This window comes from Protopterus annectens, chromosome 12.part0 (assembly GCF_019279795.1).
Source record: "Protopterus annectens isolate FY-2018-M chromosome 12.part0, PAN1.0, whole genome shotgun sequence".
NCBI classification, from domain to species: Eukaryota; Metazoa; Chordata; order Ceratodontiformes; family Protopteridae; genus Protopterus; species Protopterus annectens.
The window spans coordinates 501221818-501236926 of NC_056746.1; the positions used below are offsets into that span (position 1 = coordinate 501221818).

Sequence of the window (15109 nt, forward strand, 5' to 3'; positions counted from 1 at the left end):
TCATCCAAGCTAACCCAGCGGTAGTGTTTATTATTAATTTAAGAAGTCTCTCAGAGAGAGACTGGGCATTCTGCATCTTGTCTTGGACTACAAACATCCACTCAGCATTTCTGCTTGCATGTTGTCTGTAAGTAAATTATAGTGAATAGTATCTTTTAGATATAGATAGGAATATAGTAAAGATTAGTTTAGATGTTTTATATATTTATTTGGACTGTCCTGCAATGTTGTTTTAAAAAATTTCCTATGATTCTGAACTCTGAAGTAACTGTGCCTATTTTCTGAGTATTGTCTTGTTCTTTTATTATTTATTATTAAATATATGTAAACCTATCTTTGTGGCTGATATTTGTGACACATATTTAATCTCTTAGCGTAGTTGCATATGTATTTGGTGACACTTCACAGGCCACTCCTAACAGTCTGGCACTTGGTCAAAAACTACCATTTGGATTATTAGTAACATTACACAGTAGGATTGGTCAACCTTTGCAAGGGCCTTATAGTAGCTGATAAGCAAGGGTGACTGGTGGCTCCTGGTACTACCTTATAGTCTGGGCAGAAGGGAGTATAGCTAGTAAACCTGTGGCAGCCTTTCCCAGCTGTGTGTGTGTGTTTGTATATCAATCAAATCTCAAAGTGTGTGTGTGTGTGTGTGTCAGCTACTTGGGCAGACACAAAGCACTGGTTGGACAGAGAGAGTGCTGGAGGTCTTAGCTTGGCCACTTGGCTGAGATCTTAACCCTACAGCTGTGTGCCAGTAGGGAGTCTTATTGGGGATCTGGAGAAGGAGGGAGAAACCAGCCCCAGACTGATTGAGATCTCTGTGTGCTCTTAAGGGAAATTGTACTTTACTGTGTGTACTTGTCATCCTCCCATTGTGTACGTCCCTCACTGTTGCCAGTGGTGAGGATTGAGGCTCCTTGATTACTGGGCCAGTGCAGGGGTGTCACATATTAATTTGTTAGCAGTGGTGGGAAATCCACATCACATATTATTTGTCTGACTGTGGTGAGATAGCCATATCACATATTCATTGGCTTGTAGTGGTGTGGCTATTGAATTCCTATAGCCTGTGACCACTGGTCACTGAAAGTGTTTGTACTCTCAATCAGCCACTCAGTGAACATTCAGAGTTCATATCACAATTGTTTTATTTTTTTGTTAGTTTAGTTAGTCAGGGAGAGCAGGCAAGCATGTCAGCAGAGGAGAGTGACAAGCTGACAGGCTAAGAAACTGGCACATGCCAACCTGGCTAAAGCAGACATGACTGCAGCTTTAGTCACAGCTGCATCACATAATAGCAACCAGGAGGACAATCAGACTGGCCATGGAGATGTACAGCTCTCAGAAAATGGACAGCCCAACCTTTCCACAGAGGACTTAAAAATCTGTCTGGAGTTAAAGAGACTTGAGCTGGAGGGGAAGCATTTGGAAACTGAAGCAGAAGAGAAACTTAGACGTCTTGAGACTGAGGACAGTGAGAAACTGTGACAGCTGGAGGCTGAAGGGAAGGAGAGGCAGAGGCAACATAAAAATGAGATGCTGACTCTTCGCTAGAGTCATGGAGGTAATGGAGAAGGGAGTAACAGAACTCCAGAAGCAACAAAGGTCAGTAAATTCTTCCACAATTTGCAGAGGGGGATAATTTTGATAGTTTCATTCATATGTTTGAGAGGATATCTAAACAGTATAATGTTGACCAAGGGCTCTGGGTACGTGACCCCCTTATTCCATGGGAAAACTGTAACTGTTATTTCTAAACTGTCTGATACTGATTGTTTAAATTATAATACTGTGAAAGAACTGTTTGCTAGAATATTTTAAGTTAACACCTGAAGCTTATAGGAAAATGTTTCATGAGCATAGATGCAAGGCAGATGAAAGTGTGTGTGAATATATAGCTGAATTAAGCACTTATTTTCATAGGTGGGTGAGTGCATGTCAGGTCACCACTTTTGAAGGGCTGGCAGACCTATAGGTAAGGGAACAAGCCCTTAGCACTTTGCCTGAGGACATGAGAATCTGGTTAGCTGATAGATAGACAATCCACTACTTTAGATGAGTTGAGGAAGAAGGGAAACCTATACCTAGCAAACAAGGGCATCACTGCACAGGAAAGGGACACCCAGTGCTGCTCATGGGTCTAAGGGAAACTATGGTGAGCACCCCAGACTGCCCAAAGAGAGTCTGTCTGTAGCAGGGGAAGCCACTAGTCCAGGTACACATCCAGGACCAAGGGTTAAATATTTTAAATGCGACCAGTAAGGCCATGTAGCATATAGATGTCCACGGAGGCAAAGTGGGGAACAAAAGGTGGAAGAGCCAGTAAGTAGGAATGACAAAATGCCAACAGTAGGTTGTCTCAAGACAGCAAGGGTACCAAACTACCACAAGAGGTTATATCCTATCTTAGTGAATGGGAAAGATGCCATGTCTAAGAGAGACACAACATCTGACCTAACCATTGTGAAGCCTGCAATGGTTACAGAGGAGCACTACTTGCTTGGGTAGTCTACTTCAGTCAGAACTTTAGGAGGGGCCTCATTCCAAATACCTTTGGCTAGGGTTCACTTTGACTGGGAGGGTGGAAAAGGAAGCCAGCAAGTAGGTGTGTTTGAGGATATCCCTGCAGATGTCCTGATAGGGAATGATGTTGATAATGATGTACCATGTGTGCATGCAGTTACACGCAGTCAGGCTTGGAGACAAACATGTGGTTCTGGTAGCCTGGGGGAGACCCAGACAGACCACACACTTGCAGCCAGGACTGATGAGGTGGTTACTTCAGGGAGGGAGCTACCCTGTAGCAGTGAGACTGAAGGTGAGCCACAGATGCTTGTGGGTACTGATGTCCCCTTGGACAGAGTGACTGCAAGAGTAGAGGTGAGTAGTGGTAGTACACAGGCTGGCAGTGAGGCATACACCAGACTTTCTGTGGAAGGGGAGCTAGGAAGGGTTACAAAGAGAGAGTTGAGACAGGCTCAGCTCTCAGAACCTACTTTACAAGGCCTAAGGGGAGGTAGCTAGTGAGGCACCTGATTCTCAAGGAAAGGGGGAATCTGTATACTGGGAAAAGGGGTTAGTGTATAGAGCGTGGACCCCTGAAGAAGAGCTAGAGAGTGAGGGAATACAGCAGTTGGTAGTGCCCAGAGCCTAACATCTGGCACTTCTAGCCATAGCCTATAATATTCCCTTTGCAGATCATATGGGCATAAAATATATGAAGAGATGTATTATGCAGAACTTCTATTGGCATGGGATTTCTAGAGTTGTAACAGGATACTGCAGGACCTGTGAGCAGTGCCAAAATGTAGGCAAGGCAGGAGACAACGTGAAAGCTACTTTAATGCTTTTGCCTGTGACTGAGGACCCATTTCAGAGAGTAGCTATGGATATTGTGGGGCCTCTGAGTACCCCAAGTTCCATAGGGAAAAAGTATATCCTAGTGGTAGTAGATTATGCTACAGATAATGGTAGTAGATTATGCTACCAGATACCCTGAGGCAGTGGCTCTGTCCTCCAGTGAGGCCGAAAAGGTGGCAAATGCTTTGTTAGAGATTTTCAGCAGGGTAGGTTTCCCCAAATGAAATACTGACTGACAGCAGTGCCATTTTCATGTCAGCCCTGCTGGCTTGTCTGTGGAAGTACTGTGGGGTGAAGCACCTAAAGACCAGCCCCTACCATCCCCAGATAAATGGTCTTGTTGAGAGACACTCAAGACAATACTACGAGCATTTGCAGACCAGTTTAAGAGGGAGTGGGACAAATATTTGCCCCATCTATTTGCTTACAGAAAGGTGCCCCAGCAATCCACAGGTTTTTCACCCTTTGAGATGGTGTATGGGCATAGGGTGAGGGGACCTCTAGATTTGATTCGAGATGAGTGCGAGGGTGAGTGTGAATCTCACAAGGCGTCTGTTGTGGCATATGTCCTAAATCTCAAGACAAGACTCAGGGAACTCAATGGCTTGGCCCAGGAGAACCTGGCAGAAGCCCAACAGCAGAAAAAGGTCTGGTATGAAAGGAATGCTCGAGCTAGAGAGCATGCAGTAGGGCAGCAGGTAATGGTTCTCATTCCTGTCAGAAGCAACAAGCTGCAGGCAACTTGAGAGGGACCCTACAAGATGGTAAGGAAGATCAGTGAAGTTAACTACATGGTAGAACTGCTAGGCAGGAGGCAGGAGCACAAACTGTACCATGTTAACATGATGAAACCTTACCATGACAGGAAGGCCCTTGTGCTGAGTATTTGCAGTGGATGGCAGGAGGAGTCTGAGGGGGATCTGGTAACTGATCTCCTCAGTGAGGCTCGGACTGACACCTGAGTGAAAGGGGTATGTCCCAGCAGCTATCCTCTATCCAGGTTCAAGAAATCCGAGCAGTGTTACAGAAGTGTGGGGACATGTTCACTGGGAAACCAGGGTGCACTGACCTGATGCAGCACCATGTGGATACAGGACCCCAAAGGTCTATTAAGCAGGCCCCTTATAGGGTGCCTGAGAAAGTCAAACAGACTCTGATGGAGGAGATACAGGAAATGTTGGAACTAGAGCTAATTCAGGAGGCCAGCAGTCCCTGGGCCTCCCCAGTGGTGCTGGTACCAAAGAAGGATGACAGCACCAGGTTCTGTGTGGACTACAGGAAATTAAATAGTCACACAGAGTCAAATGCTTACCCCATGCCTAGGACAGATAAAGCCCTAGAGCAGCTGGGTGGGGCTAAGTATCTTACCACTATTGATCTTACCAAGGATTACTGGCAGGTGCCCTTGACTCCCAGTGCTAGAGAGAGGTCAGCCTTTGTGATTCCTTTTGGCTTGTATAAGTTTATGAAGATGTCCTTTGGGATGAAAAATCCATACTCATCTGTGCTAACCCTATCCATGCCATTGCTTCTAACTCCAACCTTGCATACTGTGTTACCATAAACCTCTTCTCTAATAGTGCCAGTAATCAGACAAATTATGTCTAAAGGTATTTACCCTGCTTAAGAGATCTCAATCACTGTAGTTTTGATTTTTTTGTGAAAGTAACTTTTGACATATGAGAATCTATGTACATTGCTTTTGTATGTCAGTTTTAGATAACGTACTCATAACCAACATATGTAGTTATGTACTATCCTTTTATAATGTGTGAGTGTGCATATATGCGTATCAGACACACATACACACACACACACACACACATATATATATATATATATATATATATATATATATATATATATATATATATATATATATATAAATAGATAGATATAGATATATAGATATATATACAGATACATATATACACACATGCATATATGTGTGTGTGTGTGTGTGTGTGTATCTATATATATATATACGGGATCTGTACAGATCACCGACAGCACTTTCTGCTGAAACAGAAATCACCGAACATGCGTAACCGAAAGTGCTGTTCACCGAAGCAGCACTTTCGGTTATGTATGCTGGTTGTGCCGGTCGCACTACGGTGCGGTTAAGGGAGAATTCCCTTTTCCCACTGTAGTACGACCTCAGAATGTGTATATAAAAGTAGGGGGGTGGAGGGGCAGGGGGGCTTGCCCCCCTGCATAAAAGAAGATTTATTGTTTTTTGTTTGTTTTCCGAATGCACTTTAACGGAAGCACTTTTTTGGTGAAAGTGCTTTCGTTAAAGTGCATTCGGTTATTGTGGATTCGGACTATTGAACTTTCGTTCAATAGTCCTGGATCCATATATATATATATATATATATATATATATATATATATATATAAATGGAATATACATGTGTGTGTGTGTGTGTGTGTGTGTGTGTGTGTGTGTGTGTGTGTGTGTGTGTGTGTGTGTGTGTGTGTGTGTGTGTGTGTGTGTGTGTGTGTGTGTGTGTGTGTGTGTGTGTGTGTGTGTGTGTGTGTGTGTGTGTGTGTGTGTGTATACTTACACATGAGTATATTCTATTCATGTGACTATACAGTGGTACAACTGGTCTACAGTGCTGCAAATCTGAGTAACTGTACAGATGGGCAATGACACTCTTTAGTTAGTGCTATCTGTCATATTTAACCACAATGTGATGAAGCCCTTCTTCAGCTACAAACAGTATTTAAATTACACTGCCTTTTGTGAAGACTTAGAGGTAGATTGCTACATAAAATCCTCCTTCCATTCATTTTTTCCTGTCAGCAAGAGGTGCCAGATTTCCAAAATTTCTGGTTTTAACTGAAGTGTACTGTTATGAGCCTACACTAAAAAAGTTGGTTATTTTAAGATAATTAGGATGTTTATTACCTCAGTGCAAGAGAATGAATGAAAGGCTGCAACATTTTGCAACGAAGGCTTTCCCTGGGGTAGAAATCCTAAAATGTGATAGTATGATGCAAAAGCCAAGGAACTACATTCCCAAAAAAATTTATATGATGCCTAATATGATGTAAAAGCAAAGGAAACAGATTCTTAAAAAAACAATACTGTGAAGTGGCATGCAAAGTCCAACATAGTATGTAGTGAATAAGCTTAATGGTATAAAAATCACTCAGAATAGGTAGAACATCTAAGTCATGCTTTATTTATATGGGGCAGTCTAGTGATAATTTTATGGGGAAGAAATTTACCATGGAATGAGGAAGTGTTGTATTTAGGGTATAGTTGTTCCTTAATATGATAAACTTATTGATCTGTGCTAATATTTATATTCCTTACTGTCATGTCCGGTTGCAATAGGGCTGATAACATATTTGTATTGTGTTCCCTGCAGAGACAAAGAATATTATTTTCAAAAAAGAGAAGATCCTGTTGTCTGTTCTCTTTGCACTTTTGGTTTTATACAGCATTGCAATATCTGTTCTTCTGTTTATCTGTCAGGTAGGTGAAGCTAATTTATGTAACTTAGTTCTACTCATTTTACTGCAAAAACATACATGCTGTTTGTGAAACTGTGCTGCTACATTCATGGGTGTATCTTACAGAGACAGAGAAATGCTGATAAAAAATCATGGCATAACTCTAGTGAGGAAATGAACAGTGCATTGTTATTTAACATGAAAATGTACAACTCCTGCTTTGTATGATGTAGTATAAAAGATTTAGTTGAAGTCTGTCTCTAGTCTTTCATGGTCAAATGTTTATAAAGTGAAGTCAACTCCACTGTTGTAGAGGTTAAAGTCTTGAGTATAAAGCAGGTGACCAGGGTTCGAGTAGCAGACCTTGCATCTTAGCTGGTTAGGAGAGATGGACCTGAGCAGTTGAATGCCAGGTCTCCTGTCTCAGGAAATGAGGAGGGGTTTTCTACCGGAGGATCATGCCCTGAAGCAGACCAGGAAGCTAGCCTGGGAACAGAAGTCTCAACTGTGCCTGTGTAAAGGAAATATATTGTAAGATGGTACTGAGGTTGTAAGAGTGCCAGCTGGGCTGGTCCTTGCATTCAATGCTCATATAACTTATAGGCAGGTGTCTGAAAGAAGAAGCATAGATGAAAAATTCTACTTTCAGTTAATTAGTGGGCAAATTGTATCCCTCACAACTCCATCAAAACATTTAAATCCACTCCTGAAAAACAGCAAATCCCACAGACTAATATTGAATGTAGTGCCAACAGGCTGCAATGAACAAATGTGTCAGAAGGATGCTAGTGATGTAGCTATAAAGCTGGTGTGTCCTTTTTGACAACTGCAGTAATGTTTCTATGCACTAGTTAGTCACCAGAGAGGTACACAGAGTGAAACAAATAATCAGTTCTAGAGATCCAGGTCAGTTACAAGTAGGCTCGATCACCAGGAAACTGATAGAGATGCACTGGGAAATGACTAGACAGTAAGCATGACTATAGTGGGAGGAGGAACTAAAGGATTATCGTGATACTCAGCATCATTCATGCACTCAGGTTATGTTATGAACCAGTAAGTGACCTGATGAGAAATGCTCTCACAGGGTATGCCAGCTGAGTAGCTACAGGGCTGTTTCCCAAGAAACTGGGAACATGTGGCTGGGAGTTGACTGGACAGTACAATCTAAAAAGGGAAGTGCTGTAAAGCGTTATTCTCACATCTATGGCTTTCTTTGTTGTGTTCTTCTGCGTGACATGTAGGTTGTCCCAGGCTGGTAGAACGGGGAAGGAAAATCCACAAGAGTAAATGGCTGCAGTCCATAAGCTTCCCTAGAAATCCTGACAGCATTCTCAAGCAGTGGGAAACCTTCAATTAGTAAGTGAAATGACTTTCTATCTGAAAGTAACAAGTTGCAGATAAGAGGGTGTGGTTATAAACCAACGGTTATGGTCTCTACACTGCAATGCCAAATAATACTTCACATTGAAATAAATCTTTATTTAATCTGCCTTTAACGGGTTAGAACTTTATGAAATAATATAAATTAATAAGTACCTTAATGCTAATAGTCATATGTAATTGTTTCACTACTCTTGTCTTCTGAGTAAGTTTTTGGTTTTATAAGCTGTGCTCTGATAGCACTGCCTTTTAGACAAACATGGGATTAAATAAATACAAAAAATATTCACTCCTTAAAATTCAACATGGGTTCAGGAAAAGAGTATATGTTGTTCAGGCAATGCATCATCCGCAGATGTGTGAAAAAAAGTCAACAGAAATGGATTTTATTTTAAATAAAAATTGCCATGGGCATACAGACTACAGAAACTGTCCATAATTGCAGTTGCTTTTCTAAGAAATTCCAAGAAGGTACAGGGTACCTCGTAGTAACTGTCATCTTCCAGCATGTTCCATAACACTCCCCTGTATATTGCATATACACGCATGAAGCATTGCACTGGTTTCCCTTCAAATATTACTGTCAGTGATCTTTTAAAATTCAGCTCATTTTCAGCAAACTAAGTGTTCTTCAAAGTCAACATGCTCTCTCAGCACTCAGATCTTTGAAAGGTCTTTGGAGATTGTGCTTTTATATGTTTGAAAGAATACATGTAAATGGTTCTTTAAGTAAGATTTTTATTTGGTGAAGATAGATTTCCTGAGAAACTTTGTCAACAATAATAAGATTTGCAAATGCTATCACTTGTGCTAGCATTACTTGGTAAGTGTTGCAGTTAAAGATTTCTAACATTTTTAATCAGTTAAAGACTCCCATACAGTTATAAAACACTATAAAATTTGTTAAAAGTGCTCTGGATTTTGTTGCATGAAATTATAAATAACCAATTTTTTTAATAATCTACATACACATTCACCAGTTAAAATCTTACAACATATATATATGTGTGTGTGTGTGTGTGTGTGTGTGTGTGTGTGTGTGTGTGTGTGTGTGTGTGTGTGTGTGTGTGTGTGTGTGTGTGTGTGTGCGTATGTATATATATATATATGTATATATGTGTGTGTGTGTAACAAAATGCACATATTTGCATTTGCTATCAACTGCAACACAGCTAAGTTTCTTCTGTTTTAGAAGAATGATTAGTGCTACTCAAACATTTCAGTGCAAATTAGACTTATTAGACGTGGAGCTTTAGAGCCCTGGCAGCATGGGCTGCAAACAATACATGCTCAGGCGTGTAAGAAGCAACTTATGGTAGCAAAACAAAATAATAAAAGTCTGTATAGCAATACAGTATGTGGAACCCAAAACTTTCAAATAACAAGAAAATTAAATGTTTCTCTGAGTAAAACAAAAGGCAAAATGTTTATTTCTTGTCTCTTAGCCGAATCAGCTAACCAGCAGTCACTTGTAGCGGGTCAGTGCTGCCGCAGTTATCTTCCCTGATCCTTTGGCGACATTATAATCCATTTATGTAACAGCACAAACAAGTAAAACTCAGTATTGCAAATTGGTATATCTTTTTCTCTTATGTGACAGTAGGAACAGACAAAAAATGCTTTGCAACAATAGGGAAAAATGTTATCCTTTCCCTTTGCAGCAAATAGGAAACGTTAACAAAATGTTCTGCTCGTTCTTTCCTTTTAGCAATAAAAATGGAATTATATCAATAGACTGACACAGTTTCCCTCTAAGGTAAATATTCCCCAAAAAATTTTTCCCAAAAGCACTTTTAGTGAACTTCAGAATAAATATTATTTGTGGGACCATCCTACAGTCTCAAACCTAAATATACCAACTCCGAGGTCACACAACAGTGTAGAAAATACATACATGCATACATACAAATATTTCAAACATGGGCATTAATGCCCTTCTAACTTGCCAATATACCAAAACACTTGTTCCCATAATAGGTGTCCAGGTTGTTCTTAAAAAAATATCTAAAGATGTACTTTCTTTAATGTAATTTGTTAGTCTGTTCCATGCATCAGCTGCTCTGTCAGAGAACCAATTAGTACACTTCTCATTCTTATAGAATCTCCTACATAGTTTGTCTGATGATTCTCTAGTAAGTTTTAATAACCCCCAAAATTCCCAGAGGTAGTTGTCTCTAATCGCCCTATATACTTGAATAAACAATTTCCTCTTAGATATCTGTAAGAGACACTGTACAAGTTAATATATTTTAGTCTTTCATAATAACGTAAATTTTCTCATCCATGGATGCCCTTGGTATATTTCCACTGTACTCTTTCCAGTTTACTCATGCTTGTCTTCTTACAGCGTTTCCATATTGTTATTCCATACTCAAGTTTGAGTCTAATGTAACTAACAAACAATGACTTCATCATTTCTGATTTCCTAGACTATATAAATCTTTTTACACAACCTATAGTTCTATAACTATCATTAACCATTTGGTTGATATGATTTGAATAACTCATAGCTGAATCTACCCAATATACCCAGGTCCTTAAATGAGTCTACAGTTTCAATCACTGTGCTCTATTAAATATTCTCCTTTCAGTTTATGTCTCCCAAATCTCATATACTTTGTTTTTGATGTATTTATCAGCATATTATTCTCCTGTGCCAAAATGTTCAATTTAGTCAAGTTATTTTGCAGACATGCCTTATCTGTAACACATGTAATGAGTTTACCCAATTTCAGGTCATCTGCATATAGACTATAGAACACCTCAGATGAAAAAGTTAGGTCTGAAAGATACAGTCTAAATAAGTAAGGGCCATTTGCTGTATGATACTTGCATGTCCTATTTGTAAGTCATGCACCTATCCATCTTATCAAGAGTACATCAATACCAAGTTATACTAATTTATTGAGCTGTGTGTTGTGTATGACCCTGTCAAATGCTGAAGTTAAATCTATATGAATTATATCACAGCACAATTTTTTCATTCATAGCTGTTATTATATTGTTATAGAACATCATGTTGCAGGTGGTAATATATCTGTTTTCAATATATGCATGCTGATATACGGTTTTAAGTCCCAACCTAGCCAGTTCTGACAATAACTTATCCAATATTACCTTCTCCATTATTTATCCACAATATGAAAGTAGACTTAAGGGTCTGTATGACTCTGGGTTTGTCCTACTCTCCTTTCCCTTAAAACAGGTTTAATAAGAGCATGTCTCCAATCTTGAGGAATCTCCCCGTATTTATATCACCTAGTGAATAATAGATATAATGGTACAGTAATTTCTTGCTGAAGTGTTCTCAGTTCATTGTTACTAATTCCATCTCCTCCCCGTGCTTTGTTTGGATCCAGTTTGTGCAGTTCTTTTTCAATATAATTTAATTTTATTCCAGTATTTGGGGTTACCGGGATGTCACTAGGACAACGTATCACCCCTTTTGTGGAGCCAAACTGGTTTGCATAAGATTTTGTAAATATATCAATAATCTGTTGTGTCTGAGAATAAATTTTAGAATCTGCACACAGTTTTTCGATTTGTGTGTCTTTACTCCTTCTACATCTTAAATATTTATAAAAAGGTTTCCTGTTATAATCTATATCTTTATGTAAAATTTCTTCATATCTTTCTTGATCTTGTCTCACAATATGCTTAATCTGTTTGTCCAGCTTGTTTATTTCAGTTTTCAAAGTTGTAGTTCAACCTCTCATCTATTTCTTATATTTTTGTCTCTCACGTTAATAAGATATCTTGTTCTTATGTAAATACATCATCTTGATGTTGTATGCCTAGATTCTGATGTTAAACATTTTTTTTTATTTTTTTTGCACTCAATTTCTCTTCCAAAATGTTCCTCATTTCGTCTGCAATTTTTCCACTGAACACCTCACTCCATTCAGTTTTACATAGTGAGTGTTCTGCTTCCATGTAATCTGTAATTAACCTTCTGTGCACTGGTTTAGGTTTCAGTTTGGCAACAGTATCTAGCAAGAAATGAACCTTTATAACCCCATGATCATTGCACATCAATGGTGATAAAATTTGGCTTGAAGTAACAGTAATTTCTTTAGAAACACAAACAATGTCTAGTATGTTCCGTCCCCTGGTAGGTTTTTTTTTTTACAATCTGAAGCAATTGTTGCTCCTGAATATAAGTTGTGAATAATTTCCTTACTAACATTGTTGAATCAATATTATTCCAATCTGTTTCTGGTAAATTTAAGTCCCCAGCTAATATTATTCTTCCCTCCTGTGTTTCATGCAAGAAATGTATGAATTCCTCTAGGTCATCTGCACTTGCCTTTGGTGGTCTGTACACTCCAACAATTGTTATATGTTCCAGGGTTGCCTTTATTGTCAGGTTACACAGTCTATAGTATTGGTGTTATCACTGAACATGTAATAATCACAGGTCTCATAACTATCTTTAATCCCTATCATAACACCTCCAGAAAAGGTGAATTTGCCCCTATCGTTGAAGTGACTTTCAGCGAAATGTTTTCTCTGAAACAACATTTCTGCCAACATGACAACGAGACAATGACTAACTCCCACAGAAACAATTAAAAACAGTTTATTTTTATTTTCTGCTGCGGTGGTATCAGTAGCCAGTGTTACACAAAAAAGAAACAACAGTCTTACAAATGGTTAAGAGTCTAATTATTTTTTGTTGAGTTCTTACATGATAGATGTTCAATCTAAATTGAAGAATCAAATAAAACAGCAGAGTTTGTCAGAAAATCTATTATTTTAAGGAAGCTTTCTTTAAAATAATAATTCTTGAATAATACCTCCAGTATAACTGAAATAATTGAGGCTATGCCTAGTTTATTTTCTGAATGAAATTTACATGCGAGAAGGTAACAGCACTTAATGGAGAGTCTTTTAGGCACACCATTAAAAGGATGAAATAAATTGTCTTATAACCAGTTCAGACAGGCAACACTCGAAAAAGATAAAAATAAACAGAAAGTCTCTTGCCGCTGAAATGGATGTAATCAAAATGAAGCATTTTACCAAAGCAGAACTAATGCAGACTGATAATCCAGATCGGATACCTTGGGCCAAAACTTCACTCAAAAGAGCTGAAATCTCTTCCTTCTTCTCACCACGCCTGTAAGAAATGTAGTTCCCAGTCCTCTGACTCAAAAATTCATCTCTCTCAACTACAGTGTACCTTTCTTTCCTTCTGGGTTCTCTAGACTTCTCCAGAGAACACTCACTGAGTATTTTACATTCTGTGATTTCTGCCATTTTACCTCAGTCCTCAGATTATATACATAGCTGCTGATCCCCCTAAACCTGAATTATTTATCTAGCAGGTAAAAGCTGGCCAGCTACCTACCATACTCGTAAGTTGGAACACAAGTACAGGTTTTCCAGTTGTTCTAGATCTTAACTGTCCAGCAGTCATGTACCCCCTATTAGTATAGTCTTCTAGGCACCTTACTGTAGTACCATCATGCTATGTAACAAAGTATGATATCTTGGGCACGTTTTACACCAAGAAAATATTTTTTTCATTTTTTTTATAAATCTAAAGTGTATTGAAACTTTTATTCATACCAAGACTCCATTTTTGCAGCTCTCTCTAAACACTGCATCATAAATAACAGTTTTTAATAGGTGTGATGTTTTCAGCTAGTTTGGTTTAGTTTGTAGTTATCTACTAAATTCATCGTTAATGTGCACATTGCATGGGTTGGCTTCACTGTCTCACATGTATATGTTGCCCTTCTCAGTTGCAACTGCTACTAGCAGTCTTGCTGCAATAAATCAAAAGCTTTTTCTAGGTCACCAAAGGATTTCAAGCTTACAGGAGGTGAACATATACGTTTGAAAGTCTGCATTGCAGCCTCCTTCCAATTGATGGAAATATTGTTTTTTTATGAAAAGTACCACCAGCTGATACCATAGATAAATCGCATTGTCCAATGGGAATTTGTTTTGAGCAATGCTTAACTTTGGCCTAGTAGGAGAATGTTACCTTCACATTGTATTGCTTGACCCAAGATTTAACTAATCTCTCTTATAAACTAAAAACAGCTAAGTGAGAGATGGAGTAACTCACAGCTCTTTAATTTCATCCATTCTGATGTGTCTGATGTAACTCTTTCAATATATGACTTCTGTCTGTGGCAACTCTACCTAGATTCGTATTTATTAGCCAACTTTTCCAATATTTTTGTCCCCAGAAAGTATATATTCAAAGATTCTGTCTTCTTTACCCTTCCATATTATGGATAATACCAACTTACATTTTATACTTACCAAGTCTTACTTGTAATAAATGGTCATGTGGCAGACTGCATTTATGATCACTGGGGTCTATTTTACTGAATTTCCTTTTCCTTCTCTGGTAGGATAACTCGTGGTGATTCCAAGTGGGTATAAATACATAAAGCTCATTTCATAATTTATTAAGATTTATCTCAATTGTTTTCATATTTATCATGAATGAGTATTTCTAGGTGATCAAAGGTTCCTTATAACAGCAGCAAAATGAAGTATTGTCAGTCCGAGAGTTGTGGAAAATAAACTTAGGTTTTAGCATTTAAGTAGCACATTACAAAATCTGATGTTGCACATTTAAAGCATGTTTATGGGTCGCTAACCCCCCTGCACCCTCCAACATTTGAGGTTGTACACTGCTACACCCCCCCCCCCCCAATATGTACTACAGCTGGGTCATTGTATCTTAGACTGCACAAAATACTTTGAGGTACTACAACCCCAGACTTAGTATATATCTCCCATGTTCTCAATTCTAATTGTATTATTCAAGTGATTCAGATGATTAGAATTAGGAACCACAAAATGATATTGGATACCCCTTTCACACACAATACTCAATCTACATTTGGAACATAAGCACTCACCAGTACAAATT

At 38.7% G+C, this 15109-nt stretch overlaps 1 protein-coding gene across 2 annotated transcripts in view; it reads left to right on the top strand.

Moving 5' to 3' along the window:
- The window catches only part of IGSF6 (immunoglobulin superfamily member 6), a 106560-nt gene that overhangs the window by 68015 nt on the left and 23436 nt on the right, over nucleotides 1-15109 (top strand). For both annotated transcript variants that reach the window (XM_044089622.1, XM_044089621.1), the window contains exon 3: nucleotides 6747-6853. In XM_044089622.1, the coding sequence (XP_043945557.1) occupies nucleotides 6747-6853 (107 nt within the window). The remainder of the gene's footprint in view (nucleotides 1-6746; nucleotides 6854-15109) is intronic.